Source organism: Chlamydomonas reinhardtii, chromosome 6, assembly GCF_000002595.2.
Source record: "Chlamydomonas reinhardtii strain CC-503 cw92 mt+ chromosome 6, whole genome shotgun sequence".
Lineage (NCBI taxonomy): Eukaryota > Viridiplantae > Chlorophyta > Chlorophyceae > Chlamydomonadales > Chlamydomonadaceae > Chlamydomonas > Chlamydomonas reinhardtii.
In genome coordinates this window covers 217950-238994 of record NC_057009.1, presented here as the reverse complement: position 1 = coordinate 238994, position 21045 = coordinate 217950, and the positions used below count along the sequence as shown (strand labels likewise).

The window sequence follows — 21045 nt, the reverse complement described above, 5'->3', positions numbered from 1 at the left end:
CCCGCTTTCAGAGGTGGTAGTACAGTCCGACGAGGAAGCCAACCCTACTTACCCCCCACGCCTACTTACCCCCTACGCCAACATCCGACTGTCCTACCACTGCCGTACAGCCCTTCCCGTGCGGGGGGTCTTGGGAACGGAAAGGGGGCTTCCCCGACGCCAAACTCGTCCCCCCTGAGTCCCCCACGGCAGGGCAGTCCATGCTTGCCTGAGGTCGAAACGGGCGGGTTTTGGCGATCCAGCCAGTGTGCCCGCTGGGTACGTGCTGGTAAGTGCACAGGAGTGACCCTAAGCCTATTCAGTATGCTATTTAGGTACATAATGTTACACCGAAATGTATCCCGGGGCAGAATGTGAGGGGAAGTTTTCCCAGCACCTGCCCTTTGCCGTGTCCTTTATTCGACGTATGAAGCTTAATAGACTGACTTTACGGGGCGACAGGCGCCTCTTGTGCACAAATGCTGGACATGCCGCTACATTTCGCGAGCTCGGCGGGCGGGCAGGCCACCCCAGGGCCTAAAACAGCAAGTCATAACATACATATGACATGTATAAGCATTAGGCAAGGTTTGGTCTTTGGACGGAATGGCGTGTATGGGCACGCCCCCGAGTGAACCCGGGTTGGTGTGTCTCCAAGTGTCTCTGCACTTCGCAATTAGCCCCTTGCAGCCTCTACCAAATATCAGAATCCGTGAACAACCCTAAGGTTCTCGCCGAGGGGGGGCCGACTCGCGCTGGGCCTTTGATGTGTGCCGTGGGTTCGTGCCACTGCTGGGCGGCACTGACCCCTTCAGGTAATCACACAGTAAAGACACCGTTAGGAATACACAGCATGCAGCGCTGGCCCCGCAGTTGTCGCTGCTGGATTTGGCGGGGTCTCGATGTTATGTTAATACACCAATAGCATGGAAGGGCATTACAGTAATCACCTGCATATAGCGGGTATAATTAAATACTCATACAATTACCTGTGCACATGAATGCTTGCTCCTGCCTACAATGATACAAAATTGCGAATTCAATTTACAGCGCACCGCTCCTCTCCGAGGTGCCAGGAAGTAAAGCGTGATAAAGATGTATAATTAGATAGCTGCAGAAAGAAGACCATCTCGGGGATGGAGGTGAAGTGGGCTTGGCCAAGGCAACTGGTCATGGCAGCCAAGGACACGAAGTCATCGTCGCGCCCGCCAACCCCCGTCGCAGCTCGTATGATGGGGGAACACCGCGCAAACCTATGAGGTGCCAATGCTTCAACCCTACAGTAGCCCGGAACCCATGGCAAAGTCAAAAAGTTGCTGCAGGCCGGCGGGCACAGAGGGGGCACATGTGCCGGAAGGCATGGTTTTGTAAGGTGTCCAGAACCACTGGACCGACCAGCAATCGCTCCTAATGCCTCAAAGGTATGAAATAATACATTGTTGGCTCATTCGCGTCGGCAGCGCTGGATGTGCCCGAGGTACGGTCTCGCATCCATCCAGGCGTTTTGGACGGGAAGACAAGGCGTCACTTGCTTCTACCTGCCCGGGCTCCCCAGGAAGTGTAGCGTAAATGGCTTGGGGTGTTCCACTTTTTGCAAGTCATGTCTCCCCAGTAACGAACGTCAGCTAGCGCTTTTGTAAGTCGAGAGTCCGCGCGTCTTACCTTGCGTCCCTTCAAAACCAGAGCTCAACCTTCGCACGAATTGACCACCCCCGCGCTTGCGAGCCGGTGGGAAGTTTGGCTCCGTACGCAATCAAGGGTCGTTCGGGGTTATAAAACCACGCTTTTCCCAGGAGTTGTCATGGAATCGACCTTTCTACCACTTATACTCTGCATAATAACATCTGGCAGTAGAATGCGGCTTGCCACTGTGCGCGTTGTGTCGCACGCCCAACTTCCACGGGATGCTCGGACACGACATGCCCAAGCTTCGCTTGGCCAAATGCACCGGCTTGCGACTATGACAACAAGGCGTCCTCACGTTGCAGCTCGCAGCGTGGCGACCCCTATGCAGGCAGAGTCGCCAGCACGCGTGCTCCAGCAGAGACAGCATGGCCCGATGGCTGCAACGGGCTACCAGCGGGTCTCGGCCCGCCTGCTGGGCATCGCCAACCAGCTGCGAGACCTGGGCGTGGATAGCGACCTCAAGGTGCGCAGAGGTCTCCAAGTCACAGTGGTTGCGCTGATATCCTGTCAACTTGTCATGTCAGACATCCCAAGCTAGCACTGCCTCCCTAACTAACTCCGGGCTCTACTATCTGTGCAGGTGCCTGCGCTGGTGATTGCGGGCGACCAGTCCAGCGGCAAGAGCAGTGTTGTGGAGGCCATTGCCGGCGTGCCGCTGCCGCGCTCCGACGGCACCTGCACGCGCTGCCCCACCGAGGTCCGCATGAGGTGCGTGCACAGCAGCTGTTCTCCCTCCGTCGTTCCGGCCCGCCCGCCCGCCTGACACGTGGGGGCCCACCGCCACCACCATCACCACTGCCAGTCCGCCGCTATCACTACTAGGAGGTGCACCTCAGACCCTGTGGCTCTGCTCTTTCGGCCCCACTCCACATTTCCACCGTAGGACCCACGGTGCGCCTGGAGAAGGCGGCAGCGCGGTCTGGCAGTGCCGCATCAAGGTCGTCCGCAACTTCGACAGGTACGCAGCGCACGCGTGCTTACCGTCACAGCACCGTACGCGAATTGCATGTGACACCTGCCCAACCTGCCATACATCCTGCACGGTCGCCCACAGTCAGAGACACGTTATGTGTCAGTTACTGTACTGCTGTTTCGCTTTCCCTCACAGTACCGGCAAGCCCCTGGCCCCCGGCGAGGCTCACGAGAAGCTGTTCTGCACCGTCACCGACAAGGCGCACATCACCGCCTGCATCTCCGCCGCCCAGGCCGTGCTGCTCAACCCCACAGTCGTGGGAGACGCGGTCGCCGATGGCGCCGAGCGGTTCGTCCCGCTGCTGTCGGCCGCTGAGCCCGGCGGCCGGGCGCCCGAGGCGTCCAGCGCCATGAGGGGGCTGGGCGACGCAGCCGGCTACGAGCTGCAGTTCACCGCCAACAAGGTGCGAGCGTGCGTGCGTTGTTGGTGCTTGCCTGCTTGCATACGCGTCTCCTGCCGCCTAGCATGCACTCCCGGTTTGCTTGTTTGCCTACCACCTGCCTCTTCGCTGCGGCGCACACGTGAGCGGACTGGCGCTCCTATGCATCCCACAGCCCTCGCGCCCTCACATCCGCAGGTGGTGCTGGAGATTGTCGGCGCCGAGGCGGACCTGACCATCATCGACCTGCCCGGCATCATCCACAGCCACCCCAAGGTGCATAGGCAGGGACACGTGTGCAGGCGGCGCGTGTGCGCACAAGCAACTGGTGCTATGAATGGACATGACGGATGGAGTCCAGCACTCAAGCAGACGGCACCGTTGCGCACGACGTAGTTGCTGCAATGGCTTCACTTGCTTGCTCCTCCAATCCCAACCTGCGCCCCCGCTTCCCTCGTGTGCACAATCGTGGTCATCCCCACCTACCCATCAGGACCCGAGCCTGATCGACGTGGTCAAGTCGCTGGTCAAGTGCTACCTGGCGCCCGCCCACCACATCATCGTCATGACGCTGCCGGCGGGGATGGATGCTGAGACACAGGTAGGTGGGCGCACACCTGGCGTGTACCGGGAACGAGGAAGTGCCTCGCCTTGGCCAGCTCGTATGCCAACGTCAGTGTCAGGTGCCGTTAGGCTGACCTGGAAGCTCTAGGGTTTCATTGCCCACACTGCTGCCCGCTTCCGCCTACAGGCCATTCTGCAGTTCGCACGCGAGGCGGATCCGGAGGGCCGTCGCAGCATTGGCATCATCACCAAGCCCGACAAGATCGGCACAGATGAGCGCACCGAGTGGGGCAAGCTTTGCAACCTGGTGGCAGGCGCCAGGGCGCCGACAGGGGTCCCAGCCGCTGGAGGTGAGCGAGCGGTTTCCAGCAGGTCTACGTGGCGCGCGCGCGTGTGTTCACTCTGGATGGCACAAAGCAAGACGACTGCTGTACTCTTGGTTGGTCCAATGTAATCCCCCCCATGTTTGGCAGGCTCTCGTGCGGCGGCAGCGCCCAACCCCCACCTGCAGCTGGGCTACTACGTGGTCAAGAACCCCGGGCAGGAGCAGCTGGCGGCCGGCATCAGCTTCGAGCAGGCGCGGGCCGCCGAGGAGCGCTACTTCGCCGACCACCCGCTCTGGGCATCGGCCATGAAGGCCAACAGCCTGCTGTCCCAGCGGCTGGGCACCAACGCGCTGCGTGACGGCCTGAGCGCGCTGCTGGTGGACAAGATCGGGGAGCACATGCCAGAGATGCGGCGCAGCGCGCGGGCGCAGTTGGAGAAGCGGCAGGCCGAGCTCAAGGAAATGTCTCCAGCAGTGCGGAATGCGCACGAGGTGGGTGCGCGCTGACCATGAAACACACCAGGAGTCACTAGGATACGGAGCAAGGGTGCAGGTGCAGCTACTACAGCATTCGCACATGGACGAGAGCTAGGCTCATGGCTAGGCTGCTGTGTGGCGGGGGGCACTTGATTGACAGGAGGTAGGTAGATAGATAGTTGCGCTTCCTGGCTTTGCCACATGGCCTGTATGCTGCCTCACGCTATTTTCCACGTCACGCATTGCAGGAGCTCATGAGAAATCTGTGGCGCATCTCCGACACACTTGCCCAGAACGCCCTGGCCGACATTCGCGGCGGCAGCCTGGACTTCTACCAGGAGCTGATGCGGCACTACCGGGAGTACGGCGAGCGGTCCATCCGCAGCACCCCCGCCTTCCTGGTGGACACCAGCCTCATCAGGTGGGCGGGGTGCAGGCTGCGGGCTGTTGGGAGGTGGTGCGCGCGATGTGGGCTGTCTGTCTGCCGTGCCCGTGCAACCCCGCCCGCTTGGGGTCACGACCACATATAAAAGCGTGCATGTGCGCCGGAGTATATCGTACGCCCTCGTGCGGATTGCGCGGTGGGAATACACACTCCTGTGCCGTGTGCGTCCCTGCGGCTGCAGCGCTCTGAGCTCCTCCGACAAGGGGATGCGAAGCAGCGCTGGCGGCGGACCCATCGCCACCTGTGAGCTGAGCCTGAAGGAGCTGGTGGCGCGGATAGAGGACGGGCCAGTCATCGAGTCGGAGAAGGACGCGAAGGCTGCGCTGGAGGATAAGCGGGTGCAGATCTGGCTGCAGCAGCACAAGTTCCCTGAGGGGTAAGCAATCACAATAAGCATCACAAATGCACGCCCACAGGGTGAGCAATGTTGTAATATTGGCACGAACATTCCCTTAACCCTGGGTCCGGCTGCTCTCGGCACAGCTGCTTCGTTCCCAGCCTGCTAATTCCCTGCCCCTGCTACATCCATGCCACTCCTGGCGCGCACTCACGGCGCGCACACACGCAGGTACATGACGCTGGTTGAAGTCGGACAGCTGCGGCAGCGCCACCTGGGCCGCGAGCTGCCCGGCTTCCTGCCGTACAGGTAGCTAGGTGTGAGTGTTCTCGCCCTACCTCTGTCAATGACGACGACTGCCAATGTCACCGGACTCTGCATTATGGCTCCCCTTCCTCCCTGTCAGCCCTCTATACTCTCTCTCTCCGTGTCTCTCTCTTTCCCTACCTGCCCCTCAGCGCCATGGAGGCACTGCTGTCGAAGTTCAAGGGCAAGCACCGCGACCAGGCCACAGCCTGCCTGGCCGCTGTGGAGGCGGAGGTGCACAAGCTGGCGCACCGGGTGGTGGAGGAGCAGCTGGGCCACTACCCCCGGGCCAAGGGCGCCGTGGGGTAGGTGCAATGACGACAGTGTGGCAGTCGTCGCGACCTCTTCGTGTGTGCGTGTGTGTGTGTGGGGGGGGGGAGGGCGGCGTCCAGATGCCTGCCTGCACAAGCTCACTCCCGGAGTCCACAGCCAGCAGCGGCCTCCTTCTGGTGTATGTATGCCATGTGTGTGTATGCGTGTGTGTGTGTGTGTGCAATGATTCCAGGTCTGCGCTCTGCAGCCACGTGGAGTCGCTGGTGCAGGAGACGGCGGCGGAGCTGGACAAGCTGCTGGCGCGCGAGGACGGCGACGTCTTCACCCTCAACTCATACGAGTACGAGGTCATGCGGAACGAGTTCCTGGCCCGCCTTAAGCGCTGCTACAAGCAGCTCAAACAGCCCGACCATGAGGCCATGCCGGAGGTACGTGCGTGCGACCGTGCTGTCAGTAGCTACCAGCGCGCGGGCATGTGGGGTTACAGGCGCGACGTGTTTTTTGGCTTTGCAAGGGCCAGCGGCGATGGTGGTGGTGGAGGCCTGGCCTCACCAGCAGCAGCAGCGGCCCTGTGCCCAGCATTTGCGGCGTGCATGTTCGGAGCAGAGGGGGCGGGCAAGGCCACGTGGAGGAGGACAGCGCGGCGCCGCCTTCAAAAGCGGCGCCGGCGCGCAGGTTGAGACCTGCCGGTGTTGTCTGGTTAGCGACCTGTGCTGACGAGCATGGCGTAGCGGGCAGTGGGCTGCAGCGGCAGGGGTATTGAGAGGTTTTCCTTGCTGTCTGGTTCTGCTGCCTGCTGCACTAGTGCTTGATAGCTGGGCGCGACTGGACACGTTACGGCGGGCCGTGCCTGCACAAACCGACCCCGGCTATGTCCGGGAGATGAGGCTAGTATCGGAACCTTCGGCCTCAGACGGAGGACGTGGCATGGGCTCAGCCCACTTTTCCCTTGCGAGGGAGAGCCACCTTTTCTTGTCGGCCTTGCAAGCGTGGTACCGTTGCCGCCCATGCTGCTGCAAATCGTATGCCAGCAACTGGCTGCTGCTGACCAAGTAAGCAACCCAACCGGACCGCCGACTGGATGGCCGACGCTGTTACTCGCCGCCGGTTGATGCATGCACATCGCTGGCTGCACCATCTCCGCACGCAGGTGCTCGACGTGCTGTCCGAGTTGTCCCGCCATGGCGTGCACTTTGCCGACTTCGACGCCGCATTCATGGCGCAACACACCGCGGTGGACGACGAGCTGTACATGGCGGCCAGTTGCCTCGCCTACTTCAAGGTACGCCCGCCCGCACGTGGCCTGGTGTGGTACGTAGGCATCCCGACAACGCCCCCACCAACCCCATGCACGCCCCACACCCGCGCATGCAGGTGGCTTTCAAGCGCATGCAGGACGCGGTGCCCATGGCGGTGCGCTCCACGCTGCTGCGCCGCCTGGGGGACCCGGCGGCACTGGAGGCGGCGGTGTGGCGCGAGCTGCTGGGGGCCGGGGCGGTGGCGGCGGAGGCGGGAGAGGACAGCTACGACGGCAGCGCGGCCAAGGCGGCAGGTGGGGTCGAGCTGATGCAGCGCCCTTGTTGCTTTGCTGCGGGCCCAGACGACTGTCTGTCACGCAAGCAGTGTATCAGCATGCCTGGACCATTGCCTTAGCACTGCTCTCCTTGCCTGTCCTCTACATCGTGGATGACAACCCCCTACCCCGCCCCCACGGTACGCCCGCAGCGGCAGTGGCGGCGCTGCAGGAGGACCCGCAAACGGCGAGCCGCCGCCAGCACTGCGTGGCCATGGCGCAGAAGCTGACTGAGGCGCTGCAGGTGCTGAACACGCCCGCCGCCCAGCTGTAGCTTGTAGCTGTGGAGGAGGTCCAGCAGGATGTGGTGCACTCGGGTGTTGGAGTTGGGTTGAGGGTTTGGGATGAGGCTTTGGGGTCGCATTGTAAAGTGTGGGAGCGCCCTGTAGCACGCGCATGACTTCGTACTTGTTCTTTGACGATGGCGGGATGAAGGACGCACCGTCTTGCCTGAGAGACAAGGTGCGCTGCACGACGGTTTGAGGTTGAGGCGCCACATGAGGCTGATTCGTCAAACCAAGGCATAGGATTGCAACGTTCACTTTGCCAGGTGGTGATGGTTATGTTATGCTCCATGCGCCGTAGCTGTGGTGGGCCCTGGACATATCATTACAGTAATGGGTAAGAGAGCGGCACGTACGAGCAGAACGGCAAGAGGACTGCCGGGGTAAATCACGTGGCGTCCACACTGTCCTAGGCCTGGCATCGCACTTCCAAGCAGCACATCTGTTCATCAAAGGACAGCGTGTGAGCGTGGCCGCCCCTTGATTGGGTCTTAATCCGCCGAACCAACTGTAACAAAAGAGAGGAGCACCATCGCACGAAGGCACTCAAATTCCCAGCCTGCGGCACAGCGACACTGCGACAGTCAAAGCATGACGGAATCCTGGACTAACAGCAAACAGAACTTGCCAGGTTTGCCCATGCGCCACTGTTGCCCGCACCATCGTTGCCCACATAATCGTCGCCCACATCATCATCGCCGCCAGACCGTATCCCCAATAATATACCCCTGGATTACTACTGCAAATGATCTCCATCGCACAGCCCGCCTGGGCTTCAGCACGCACCGGACTTTCTTCCGGTGCAGTGCCTGTCTCGCAGTCTCGCAGTGTTGCAAGGCTGGCGGGCAGTTCCTCCTGTTGGAACGCCCTCCAACTGGCAGTGGTATGGCTGGGCGGCGCGGCCCCATGTATACCGTACCCTGAACTGCTATGCTGCAGATAGATGCGGCGGGGGTTGTGGGGCCGCGACGCGAGTCAAGAATGCGGCCTGTTGTGCGCAACTGCTAGTGTGTTGCTGTCGCGGGTGCTGCAAGTGCAGCGTGCGGAGCGCACCAGGGCGCCATGTGTGTTGGCGCTGTGGATGGCCGTTGATGGGGCGCAGGGACGGGGAGATCGGCAGGCGTTACCACTGTGTTGTGAATTGGGGACCCGAGTTGGATACATCGTTGCATACACCGCAGCAAAACTCGCATTATAAGTCAATATGATTGCCATCCGAGCAGAGGCGCCGCGCTTTGGCACGGCGACCCGATGTGGAAGAACCCCAGCCTCGCTGGCCGGACTCTGTGCGGTAAGTTGCTTATGCGACCCTGGTTTGCGATGGCTAGCTTACGCAGGCAAGGCTACTGGGGGCCAGGAGTTTCTCGCCCGCGCGGTCCTCAGGCGTTACAGGGTCCCCGCTGGGCGTTTCGGCTTATCGTTCTCCCTCCTCGCGAATTCAGATGCAGCACGCTGCCCGGGCGGGTCACGCTGCTACGTCCGCCCGCAGCGTGCGGCGAGGCTCGCCTACCTTGCCCGCCAGTGGCCGGCGGGTGCTCCAACCGCACCCCGTGGCTGCGCTGCCCGACCAGGTGCCGGAGCGACGGCAGGGCGACCGGCCTGCGATTGGCGAAGGTGGGCCTTTGCCCAATGTACGGTGTGGTGGGGTCTGGGGCGGGCGCGTTCCGTCCTGAGTCATGACCTTGACCTGCCTGTATAAGACCAGAGGGCATGGCACCGCGCAGGTGGCAGTTCCGGAACCGGCAGCACTTCCCAGCAGCAGCTGAGTGAGGCCGTGTCAGCGGGCGTTAGCGCCGCACTGGCAGTAAGGTCCAGTCAAGCCGGCCGGAACAGCGGCGGCAGCAGTGCGACTGGAAGTGGCGCGAACGCGGGCGAGGGCAATGAGCTGGCCGCGGCGGCGGCGGCAGCAGCGACTGCAGCCATCACGATGCTGGTGCGGTGCGCGCGGAGTGCTAGACGGTTTGAGTGCTATGCCAATACCGTATGCATGACAAAGAATGGATATGAGGCTCTGAGCACGCAATCTGCTTGTCCCGCACTGCTTGCTTGCTTGCAGGGAAGCAACGGCAGCAGTAGCGGCTTGGTAGCCACACGCGGTGACCCCGCGCCACGTGTGGCGCTGCGGACGATGGTGGCCCCCGACGACGACGAGGAGCGCAGGCAGCGCGAGCGGGTGACGCTGGTAGGCATACATGCGCACGCTCTCACCCGGCATCCACCCTGTCCCTTGGTTGTGCTCAAGGGCTTTGTTCGTGCTGTCCATTAACCAAGGCTGCCGCACCTGCTGCCAACGCGCCACTGGGCATTCTAGTTCTGCACACCCTGAATCTCTGTGCACAATGGCCTGGCGTTGTCTCACCACCCCACCCCACCCAGCATGCACGGCTGCTTGCCATCAACTCACACCACCCCAACTGCTGGCTCATGCGGCCATGCATGCACCGCAGGTGCGGGACCTTGCGCACTTCCTGGGGCAAGCTGGGCTGTACATCCTGGCCGCCGTGGCGCTGGGGTTTAGCCTCACCGTGGCTGCACTGGCCTTGGCGCTGGGGCTCAGCCTTGCGGCCACGGTGCTAACGGTGGCTCTGGGTATCGCCCTGCCGGTGTTTGTGGTGTACAAGGTGCTACGGTAACTGGTGGGCGGACCCACTGGTGATAATGGGTGCCGTTGAGAGGGCAGGCCCCAACCCAGCTGGCGCGCAAGGCCATTGCTGTCAAAGTATTGCTGCATTGCACGAAGATGTATTTACGAGATGATAATGGGTGCCGTTGAGTATTGCTGCATTGCACGAAGATGGGTGCCGAGAGTATTGCTGCATTGCACGAAGATGGGTGCCGAGAGTATTGCTGCATTGCACGAAGATGTATTTACGAGGTGAGAATGGGTGCCGTTGAGAGGGCAGGCCCCAACCCTGCGGCGCGCAAGGCCATTGCTGTCAAAGTATTGCTGCATTGCACGAAGATGTATTTACGAGATACACAGACACACACACAAACACACACACACACACACACACACACACACACACACACACACACACACACACACACATAGACACAAATTATGATCATACGTCGATTGTAACTTGTGTGTTTACGAGGTCATGCACATACCTTTGTGTGCCTTCTTGCCTCATGAGAACCTGAAGTTGGCGTGATTCAGTCATGGCTTTTGCGGTGTGTTGTCAAAGGAGGCGATGTATGTTCTGGTGCGTACACATCGAGTGGTAAGCCGTTAGCAGCGTACAGCAAAACAGCGCAGAACACACAGCCGCCAGTGGATGGGCGGTGGCTGCCCCAGGGATGCGTGTGCTGCTTGTGGGAGGGCCCGGAGCCGTCAGGGGCGGCCAGGCCTGCCAGGCCAAGCCGCCGTTGCGTCCCGAAGCTTTGTTCCATGCCATTTGCACACGAACCGCAAGGGGACGCAGGCAGGCGGGTGGAGGCCTTGTAATCCTCCCCTCGCCCCGTGATGGCCCCGTGCTACCGCCCCCTGCCCGCAAGCGACACACGCCCAATGCACCAGCAGCCACCGGCCAGGCGTGCGGCTGTGCACATGCCTGTTGCCGGTTGTATGATCCAGGGTCCAAGGATGCATGCTGAGGGGTGGCGCGCCAGGGGGCGGAGCGGTTTGGGCGGTGTGCGGCTGCGTGCGTGCAGGCTTTGCGGGCGGTGGAGTAAGGGCGCGGGCCTCCACGCACGTGCCTGCTGCCGTACCGTGCAGTGTATGTAGGCCGCTCGAGTGTCATGGAGACTCTGCGGAGCGCCTGCCCCCCCCAGCTGTGTCGAGTCGTACTAGCTGGCATACCATATCCAGCACTCAGCCCGCCGGCGCGGAACTAGCAGTGCCCCGGACACACGGTGGCCAGGCGCCCATGCCCCCCGCACACCGCACATGCCGGAAACGGGCCCGGCACCCGCGCATCTGCCCCACAAATGTCCGGGCATGCTTTCCCACTTCTTTGGATCCTACGAAGGTGCTAGGAGCATGCTGGATGCGCGTGGCGCACATCGTAGGCGCGGGGTGTGGAATGGTGATCTGTGCAACTGCATGCGTGCTACTGAAGAATATTTCTTCGCGTTACTTACGTACGCTTGTCACGAAATAATTGTTGCTGTGCAGGCACCTATGCACACATGCTCGGTTGGGTTGGGCCCAGAGGCCAGAACCCACCCCGGCCAGGTTGACCTGGACGTGCACCTGCACTACCCAGCAGCTTCTCCCCTACGGCCCCACGTGACTGGCCGTGACTTGTCCGCTCGTGCACTAGCCACGATGCATCTGTATGCAAGACGTAACCCACACGCTGAGGCCATCAGCTCTTCGTAATTTTCCATGACATCCACCCACAGATGGAGCGGTGACCGCGGTGCGGCAAGCAACGACTTACAGCCTGCTCGGCCAGCGCTGGGCAACCCAGCCAGAGCCTCCCCACAAACCCATCAGCCCACCTGCATGGCCCGCACAAAACACATTCAACGCGGCGCCGCCGGGTGCGGACAAACGGCATTTGGCGCTTTACCGTGATGAGCGATGAGGGGTTGAGGGGTTGGGTGGTCGGGTGCCGTGGTGCTGTGGCTAGGAGTATGAATGCGCGGTAAGTGGTATCGGAACGCACGCCTCAGTAGAAGCGGTCGATGCACCCTTGCTCGTGACCTCCTCCTTCCCTCCTGCTTTTCCGCCGCAGGCAAAGAGTTGCCCATGTACCGCCTCGGCTACCAGCCGGGCTGCTGGCCTCTGCGGCTGCGCCTGACGCCGCCCGCCGTGTACCGCCTGGCGCGCCTTCGAGTTCCTGTTCGAGGACGCCCATTGGGGTGAGCGAGTACGCAGCGCCGTGGCTGGCGATGAGTGTCCTGCGCGTTGTGCTAGCTAGGTTTTGAAGGAGAACCGCGGGTACAGTGCTGGCGCACGTACAAAGTGCCCGACCTATCAACACGATTGCCATGTGCGTGTGCACGTGCAGGAGGGGCCCCGGGAGCTGCAGGGGCGCGAGACGCCCCATATGTGTGACCGCCGTCAACTTCAGCCACAAGGCTCTGTGCGCGGCGGTGTTCGGCGGCTTTGGGCTCCTGGAGCGCAGTGTGCCGCAGCTGGGCTTCATTCCTCATGGCGCTGCAGGTGCGTCCATGTGCGTGCATGTGTGTGTATTCGTTTGCGCGCACTCATCTATTGTTTGTGTACCCAGAACAGGAGCGCCGAACTCACAATACCCCACGCATGCACACACGCACGCAGGTTGCCATGCCGCCAGTGTACTTGGCGGCGGTGCGCCCTTTCCGCGAGGCGCTGCTGCAGGCGGTGGAGCTGACCTGCCATGCGCTGGAGGCCGGCCTGTTCGCGTGCGCGCTGGCGCTAGTCAACGCACGGCGCGGCCCACCAAGTCATGGTTGGTGAGTTGCAAGCTTTGAAGGCAGCAGGCGCGCTGGTGCTTTCCCCTGCCTATGGCTTTTTTCCCATGCCACGTTCTCATGCACGCGCTCCTCATTACGCTACGTAAGGTATGATAGCTATCGTCGGCCGCGCTCAACGTTCGTGGCATTCCTCCGCACTTCGAGGACTATGGCGGTTCCGCACGTGCACACACGGCTGACTGTGTTCATTGCACCCTTTCCCACGGACCCGGCTCAGCCTGTTTCTTCATGTGGCGCTGATGGTGATCGTGTATGAGCTGCGGCGCCTGGCGCTGCTGGTGATGGCGCTGTGGCGCATGTGGCGCGAGCGCGGCACACAGGCGCGCAGGGCCAGCCACGCCGTAATTGACGAGGTACCGGGGCCCGCCCGGCCCCTCCGCCGCTTGCACAGTCGGCCCTGGGGCTCCCAGCTAGCTTGTACTATGAGACCAGCAGCCGCCACTGCAGTCGCGCCCGGCAGGGCATAGCACGCAGGAGCCCAGGCCGCGGCGCCATGGTGGGGCCCTGAGCGCTGCCCAGCCAGGTGAGCCGACGCTCTTGTGCCATCGGCCGGCGCCCACAGGGGCCGTAAGCCTATGTGACAAGGCTGTGATACACAGCAGGGACATAGGACAGCAAATGGGGCGACGCAAAGCCCGTATGATGTACCGGTATACACGTCCCTCTGTGCACCTCCCTCTCACCCTGCATCACCGCCGCCGTCGATCGCTTGGTAAACCCGTCACGAGCCCCGGGGCGTGCGACCGGGCGCAGGCCGGCTGCCGGCGTCATAGTACGGGAAACATATGTGACACGTCAGCTGCTATGCACCAGAGGGTCCAGGGCATGTGGTTGTGGGCGCGCAGCAGGAGTGCAGCTGCCTTTGTGGGCGTGTGTGGGCGTGCCCGCGCGCGCTTGCCCGCTGCGGGGCAGCATGTGTAGCGTAGCACAAGTGCCCCGGAGGCTGCGCGGCGTGCCTGCCCCGCCCCGCTATGTCAAGCTACACTAGTTGGCATGCAAACACGGCACTCAGCCCGACATTGCTAGCGGTGCCCTGACCACACGGTGGCCGGGCGCCCGGCAGCCCCTCCCAGCGCAGTGCCCATAGACGGGCCCAGCGCCTGTGTGGCGGCCCCACAAATGCCCCAACCTGCTTGGACTAGGATGGTGACCATAGACGCATGCCCACAGCATACTGGCTGGGCAGGGCGCACATCGCTGGTTCGCGTGTGGGCATGTCGGCATGGTTGGCGGGTCCGCATCTCGGAATGAGTCGGCCTACCCCGACTTCAAGGTATCTTGTTTGCGGTCTTTTACTTGACCGCATATGCTGATAGGGATATGGAGGAACCGACGCCAGGAAAGTGACGACTTTTAGCCCGACCTTGCCTCGCTCGCGCGAGGGTCGGTCGCGCTGGAAAGGCGAAAACAATTCATTGCACCAGCCCCGAGGCCCCTTGCCCCACACGCAACATAGATACGTATTATATATGTAATATGAAATACTTGCACAGGCAAGCAGCCGCATGGCGCAGGTGTGCCACGCCGTGCCGTCACCGGCGACCATCGCCGCGCCACCTCGGGGCTACCGGGGCCCGCCCGGCCCCTCCGCCGCTTGCACAGTCGGCCCTGGGGCTCCCAGCTAGCTTGTACTATGAGACCAGCAGCCGCCACTGCAGTCGCGCCCGGCAGGGCATAGCACGCAGGAGCCCAGGCCGCGGCGCCATGGTGGGGCCCTGAGCGCTGCCCAGCCAGGCGAGCCGACGCTCTTGTGCCATCGGCCGGCGCCCACAGGGGCCGTAAGCCTATGTGACAAGGCTGTGATACACAGCAGGGACATAGGACAGCAAATGGGGCGACGCAAAGCCCGTATGATGTACCGGTATACACGTCCCTCTGTGCACCTCCCTCTCACCCTGCATCACCGCCGCCGTCGATCGCTCGGTAAACCCGTCACGAGCCCCTGGGCGTGCGACCGGGCGCAGGCCGGCTGCCGGCGTCATAGTACGGGAAACATATGTGACATGTCAGCTGCTATGCACAAGAGGGTCCAGGGCATGTGGTTGTGGGCGCGCAGCAGGAGTGCAGCTGCCTTTGTGGGCGTGTGTGGGCGTGCCCGCGCGCGCTTGCCCGCTGCGGGGCAGCATGGGTAGCGTAGCACAAGTGCCCCGGAGGCTGTGCGGCGCGCCTGCCCCGCCCCGCTATGTCAAGCTACACTAGTTGGCATGCAAACACGGCACTCAGCCCGACATTGCTAGCGGTGCCCTGACCACACGGTGGCCGGGCGCCCGGCAGCCCCTCCCAGCGCAGTGCCCATAGACGGGCCCAGCGCCTGTGTGGCGGCCCCACAAATGCCCCAACCTGCTTGGACTAGGATGGTGACCATAGACGCATGCCCACAGCATACTGGCTGGGCAGGGCGCACATCGCTGGTTCGCGTGTGGGCATGTCGGCATGGTTGGCGGGTCCGCATCTCGGAATGAGTCGGCCTACCCCGACTTCAAGGTATCTTGTTTGCGGTCTTTTACTTGACCGCATATGCTGATAGGGATATGGAGGAACCGACGCCAGGAAAGTGGCGACTTTTAGCCCGACCTTGCGTGGCTCGCGCGAGGGTCGGTCGCGCTGGAAAGGCGAAAACAATTCATTGCACCAGCCCCGAGGCCCCTTGCCCCACACGCAACATAGATACGTATTATATATGTAATATGAAATACTTGCACAGGCAAGCAGCCGCATGGCGCAGGTGTGCCACGCCGTGCCGTCACCGGCGACCCTCGCCGCGCCACCTCGGGGCTACCGGGGCCGGCCCGGCCCCTCCGCCGCTTGCACAGTCGGCCCTGGGGCTCCCAGCTAGCTTGTACTATGAGACCAGCAGCCGCCACTGCAGTCGCGCCCGGCAGGGCATAGCACGCAGGAGCCCAGGCCGCGGCGCCATGGTGGGGCCCTGAGCGCTGCCCAGCCAGGCGAGCCGACGCTCTTGTGCCATCGGCCGGCGCCCACAGGGGCCGTAAGCCTATGTGACAAGGCTGTGATACACAGCAGGGACATAGGACAGCAAATGGGGCGACGCAAAGCCCGTATGATGTACCGGTATACACGTCCCTCTGCGCACCTCCCTCTCACCCTGCATCACCGCCGCCGTCGCTCGGTAAACCCGTCACGAGCCCCTGGGCGTGCGACCGGGCGCAGGCCGGCTGCCGGCGTCATAGTACGGGAAACATATGTGACACGTCAGCTGCTATGCACCAGAGGGTCCAGGGCATGTGGTTGTGGGCGCGCAGCAGGAGTGCAGGCCTTTGTGGGCGTGACCGCGCGCGCTTGCCCGCTGCGGGGCAGCATGTGTAGCGTAGCACAAGTGCCCCGGAGGCTGCGCGGCGTGCCTGCCCCGCCCCGCTATGTCAAGCTACACTAGTTGGCATGCAAACACGGCACTCAGCCCGACATTGCTAGCGGTGCCCTGACCACACGGTGGCCGGGCGCCCGGCAGCCCCTCCCAGCGCAGTGCCCATAGACGGGCCCAGCGCCTGTGTGGCGGCCCCACAAATGCCCCAACCTGCTTGGACTAGGATGGTGACCATAGACGCATGCCCACAGCATACTGGCTGGGCAGGGCGCACATCGCTGGTTCGCGTGTGGGCATGTCGGCATGGTTGGCGGGTCCGCATCTCGGAATGAGTCGGCCTACCCCGACTTCAAGGTATCTTGTTTGCGGTCTTTTACTTGACCGCATATGCTGATAGGGATATGGAGGAACCGACGCCAGGAAAGTGGCGACTTTTAGCCCGACCTTGCGTGGCTCGCGCGAGGGCCGGTCGCGCTGGAAAGGCGAAAACAATTCATTGCACCAGCCCCGAGGCCCCTTGCCCCACACGCAACATAGATACGTATTATATATGTAATATGAAATACTTGCACAGGCAAGCAGCCGCATGGCGCAGGTGTGCCACGCCGTGCCGTCACCGGCGACCCTCGCCGCGCCACCTCGGGGCTACCGGGGCCCGCCCGGCCCCTCCGCCGCTTGCACAGTCGGCCCTGGGGCTCCCAGCTAGCTTGTACTATGAGACCAGCAGCCGCCACTGCAGTCGCGCCCGGCAGGGCATAGCACGCAGGAGCCCAGGCCGCGGCGCCATGGTGGGGCCCTGAGCGCTGCCCAGCCAGGCGAGCCGACGCTCTTGTGCCATCGGCCGGCGCCCACAGGGGCCGTAAGCCTATGTGACAAGGCTGTGATACACAGCAGGGACATAGGACAGCAAATGGGGCGACGCAAAGCCCGTATGATGTACCGGTATACACGTCCCTCTGCGCACCTCCCTCTCACCCTGCATCACCGCCGCCGTCGCTCGGTAAACCCGTCACGAGCCCCTGGGCGTGCGACCGGGCGCAGGCCGGCTGCCGGCGTCATAGTACGGGAAACATATGTGACACGTCAGCTGCTATGCACCAGAGGGTCCAGGGCATGTGGTTGTGGGCGCGCAGCAGGAGTGCAGGCCTTTGTGGGCGTGCCCGCGCGCGCTTGCCCGCTGCGGGGCAGCATGTGTAGCGTAGCACAAGTGCCCCGGAGGCTGCGCGGCGTGCCTGCCCCGCCCCGCTATGTCAAGCTACACTAGTTGGCATGCAAACACGGCACTCAGCCCGACATTGCTAGCGGTGCCCTGACCACACGGTGGCCGGGCGCCCGGCAGCCCCTCCCAGCGCAGTGCCCATAGACGGGCCCAGCGCCTGTGTGGCGGCCCCACAAATGCCCCAACCTGCTTGGACTAGGATGGTGACCATAGACGCATGCCCACAGCATACTGGCTGGGCAGGGCGCACATCGCTGGTTCGCGTGTGGGCATGTCGGCATGGTTGGCGGGTCCGCATCTCGGAATGAGTCGGCCTACCCCGACTTCAAGGTATCTTGTTTGCGGTCTTTTACTTGACCGCATATGCTGATAGGGATATGGAGGAACCGACGCCAGGAAAGTGGCGACTTTTAGCCCGACCTTGCGTGGCTCGCGCGAGGGCCGGTCGCGCTGGAAAGGCGAAAACAATTCATTGCACCAGCCCCGAGGCCCCTTGCCCCACACGCAACATAGATACGTATTATATATGTAATATGAAATACTTGCACAGGCAAGCAGCCGCATGGCGCAGGTGTGCCACGCCGTGCCGTCACCGGCGACCATCGCCGCGCCACCTCGGGGCTACCGGGGCCCGCCGGCCCCTCCGCCGCTTGCACAGTCGGCCCTGGGGCTCCCAGCTAGCTTGTACTATGAGACCAGCAGCCGCCACTGCAGTCGCGCCCGGCAGGGCATAGCACGCAGGAGCCCAGGCCGCGGCGCCATGGTGGGGCCCTGAGCGCTGCCCAGCCAGGCGAGCCGACGCTCTTGTGCCATCGGCCGGCGCCCACAGGGGCCGTAAGCCTATGTGACAAGGCTGTGATACACAGCAGGGACATAGGACAGCAAATGGGGCGACGCAAAGCCCGTATGATGTACCGGTATACACGTCCCTCTGCGCACCTCCCTCTCACCCTGCATCACCGCCGCCGTCGCTCGGTAAACCCGTCACGAGCCCCTGGGCGTGCGACCGGGCGCAGGCCGGCTGCCGGCGTCATAGTACGGGAAACATATGTGACACGTCAGCTGCTATGCACCAGAGGGTCCAGGGCATGTGGTTGTGGGCGCGCAGCAGGAGTGCAGGCCTTTGTGGGCGTGACCGCGCGCGCTTGCCCGCTGCGGGGCAGCATGTGTAGCGTAGCACAAGTGCCCCGGAGGCTGCGCGGCGTGCCTGCCCCGCCCCGCTATGTCAAGCTACACTAGTTGGCATGCAAACACGGCACTCAGCCCGACATTGCTAGCGGTGCCCTGACCACACGGTGGCCGGGCGCCCGGCAGCCCCTCCCAGCGCAGTGCCCATAGACGGGCCCAGCGCCTGTGTGGCGGCCCCACAAATGCCCCAACCTGCTTGGACTAGGATGGTGACCATAGACGCATGCCCACAGCATACTGGCTGGGCAGGGCGCACATCGCTGGTTCGCGTGTGGGCATGTCGGCATGGTTGGCGGGTCCGCATCTCGGAATGAGTCGGCCTACCCCGACTTCAAGGTATCTTGTTTGCGGTCTTTTACTTGACCGCATATGCTGATAGGGATATGGAGGAACCGACGCCAGGAAAGTGGCGACTTTTAGCCCGACCTTGCGTGGCTCGCGCGAGGGTCGGTCGCGCTGGAAAGGCGAAAACAATTCATTGCACCAGCCCCGAGGCCCCTTGCCCCACACGCAACATAGATACGTATTATATATGTAATATGAAATACTTGCACAGGCAAGCAGCCGCATGGCGCAGGTGTGCCACGCCGTGCCGTCACCGGCGACCCTCGCCGCGCCACCTCGGGGCTACCGGGGCCCGCCCGGCCCCTCCGCCGCTTGCACAGTCGGCCCTGGGGCTCCCAGCTAGCTTGTACTATGAGACCAGCAGCCGCCACTGCAGTCGCGCCCGGCAGGGCATAGCACGCAGGAGCCCAGGCCGCGGCGCCATGGTGGGGCCCTGAGCGCTGCCCAGCCAGGCGAGCCGACGCTCTTGTGCCATCGGCCGGCGCCCACAGGGGCCGTAAGCCTATGTGACAAGGCTGTGATACACAGCAGGGACATAGGACAGCAAATGGGGCGACGCAAAGCCCGTATGATGTACCGGTATACACGTCCCTCTGCGCACCTCCCTCTCACCCTGCATCACCGCCGCCGTCGCTCGGTAAACCCGTCACGAGCCCCTGGGCGTGCGACCGGGCGCAGGCCGGCTGCCGGCGTCATAGTACGGGAAACATATGTGACACGTCAGCTGCTATGCACCAGAGGGTCCAGGGCATGTGGTTGTGGGCGCGCAGCAGGAGTGCAGGCCTTTGTGGGCGTGACCGCGCGCGCTTGCCCGCTGCGGGGCAGCATGTGTAGCGTAGCACAAGTGCCCCGGAGGCTGCGCGGCGTGCCTGCCCCGCCCCGCTATGTCAAGCTACACTAGTTGGCATGCAAACACGGCACTCAGCCCGACATTGCTAGCGGTGCCCTGACCACACGGTGGCCGGGCGCCCGGCAGCCCCTCCCAGCGCAGTGCCCATAGACGGGCCCAGCGCCTGTGTGGCGGCCCCACAAATGCCCCAACCTGCTTGGACTAGGATGGTGACCATAGACGCATGCCCACAGCATACTGGCTGGGCAGGGCGCACATCGCTGGTTCGCGTGTGGGCATGTCGGCATGGTTGGCGGGTCCGCATCTCGGAATGAGTCGGCCTACCCCGACTTCAAGGTATCTTGTTTGCGGTCTTTTACTTGACCGCATATGCTGATAGGGATATGGAGGAACCGACGCCAGGAAAGTGGCGACTTTTAGCCCGACCTTGCGTGGCTCGCGCGAGGGTCGGTCGCGCTGGAAAGGCGAAAACAATTCATTGCACCAGCCCCGAGGCCCCTTGCCCCACACGCAACATAGATACGTATTATATATGTAATATGAAATACTTGCACAGGCAAGCAGCCGCATGGCGCAGGTGTGCCACGCCGTGCCGTCACCGGCGACCCTCGCCGCGCCACCTCGGGGCTACCGGGGCCCGCCCGGCCCCTCCGCCGCTTGCACAGTCGGCCCTGGGGCTCCCAGCTAGCTTGTACTATGAGACCAGCAGCCGCCACTGCAGTCGCGCCCGGCAGGGCATAGCACGCAGGAGCCCAGGCCGCGGCGCCATGGTGGGGCCCTGAGCGCTGCCCAGCCAGGCGAGCCGACGCTCTTGTGCCATCGGCCGGCGCCCACAGGGGCCGTAAGCCTATGTGACAAGGCTGTGATACACAGCAGGGACATAGGACAGCAAATGGGGCGACGCAAAGCCCGTATGATGTACCGGTATACACGTCCCTCTGCGCACCTCCCTCTCACCCTGCATCACCGCCGCCGTCGCTCGGTAAACCCGTCACGAGCCCCTGGGCGTGCGACCGGGCGCAGGCCGGCTGCCGGCGTCATAGTACGGGAAACATATGTGACACGTCAGCTGCTATGCACCAGAGGGTCCAGGGCATGTGGTTGTGGG

The 21045-nt window shown here is 63.0% G+C and overlaps 3 protein-coding genes across 4 annotated transcripts; all 3 read left to right on the top strand.

The window, feature by feature from the left end:
* Positions 1-980: 980 nt before the first annotated feature.
* On the top strand, positions 981-8127 carry CHLRE_06g250650v5 (uncharacterized protein). The gene is made up of 16 exons (XM_043062595.1): positions 981-2128; positions 2246-2373; positions 2549-2623; positions 2774-3041; positions 3216-3293; positions 3511-3618; positions 3769-3931; positions 4055-4398; positions 4632-4804; positions 5010-5204; positions 5397-5474; positions 5624-5776; positions 5977-6172; positions 6895-7026; positions 7119-7296; positions 7470-8127. The coding sequence occupies exons 1-16, from the start codon at positions 1781-1783 to the stop codon at positions 7589-7591; spliced, it is 2739 nt and encodes a 912-aa protein (XP_042923301.1). The 5' UTR covers positions 981-1780; the 3' UTR covers positions 7592-8127.
* Positions 8128-8792: 665 nt separating this feature from the next.
* Positions 8793-10576, top strand: CHLRE_06g250600v5 (uncharacterized protein). The gene is made up of 5 exons (XM_043062594.1): positions 8793-8892; positions 9044-9215; positions 9326-9534; positions 9658-9783; positions 10049-10576. Exons 4-5 carry the CDS (start codon positions 9730-9732, stop codon positions 10232-10234), a joined length of 240 nt encoding a protein of 79 aa, XP_042923300.1. The 5' UTR covers positions 8793-8892; positions 9044-9215; positions 9326-9534; positions 9658-9729; the 3' UTR covers positions 10235-10576.
* A 1124-nt stretch (positions 10577-11700) lies between these two features.
* Positions 11701-13815, top strand: CHLRE_06g250567v5 (uncharacterized protein). Of its 2 annotated transcripts, none has more exons than XM_043062592.1 (6): positions 11701-11968; positions 12287-12413; positions 12563-12737; positions 12835-12989; positions 13228-13330; positions 13573-13815. In XM_043062592.1, exons 1-6 carry the CDS (start codon positions 11935-11937, stop codon positions 13579-13581), a joined length of 603 nt encoding a protein of 200 aa, XP_042923298.1. In that variant the 5' UTR covers positions 11701-11934; the 3' UTR covers positions 13582-13815. The 2 variants fall into 2 exon arrangements, with proteins under 2 accessions (XP_042923298.1, XP_042923299.1); XM_043062593.1 differs by having other exon boundaries at positions 13573-13676.
* The last annotated feature ends 7230 nt before the right edge of the window (positions 13816-21045 follow it).

Bases quoted from the DNA above. Each gene is read 5' to 3' on its own strand.
- CHLRE_06g250650v5 (XM_043062595.1), top strand. From the start codon at position 1,781: ATGGAATCGACCTTTCTACCACTTATACTCTGCATAATAACATCTGGC. The intron at 3,294-3,510 runs GTGCATAGGCAG...CCTACCCATCAG, and splicing joins TCATCCACAGCCACCCCAAG to GACCCGAGCCTGATCGACGT. The intron at 5,777-5,976 runs GTAGGTGCAATG...CAATGATTCCAG, and splicing joins CGGGCCAAGGGCGCCGTGGG to GTCTGCGCTCTGCAGCCACG.
- CHLRE_06g250600v5 (XM_043062594.1), top strand. From the start codon at position 9,730: ATGGTGGCCCCCGACGACGACGAGGAGCGCAGGCAGCGCGAGCGGGTG. The intron at 9,784-10,048 runs GTAGGCATACAT...CATGCACCGCAG, and splicing joins AGCGCGAGCGGGTGACGCTG to GTGCGGGACCTTGCGCACTT.
- CHLRE_06g250567v5 (XM_043062592.1), top strand. From the start codon at position 11,935: ATGACATCCACCCACAGATGGAGCGGTGACCGCG. The intron at 11,969-12,286 runs GTGCGGCAAGCA...TTTCCGCCGCAG, and splicing joins CAGATGGAGCGGTGACCGCG to GCAAAGAGTTGCCCATGTAC. The intron at 12,414-12,562 runs GTGAGCGAGTAC...GTGCACGTGCAG, and splicing joins GTTCGAGGACGCCCATTGGG to GAGGGGCCCCGGGAGCTGCA.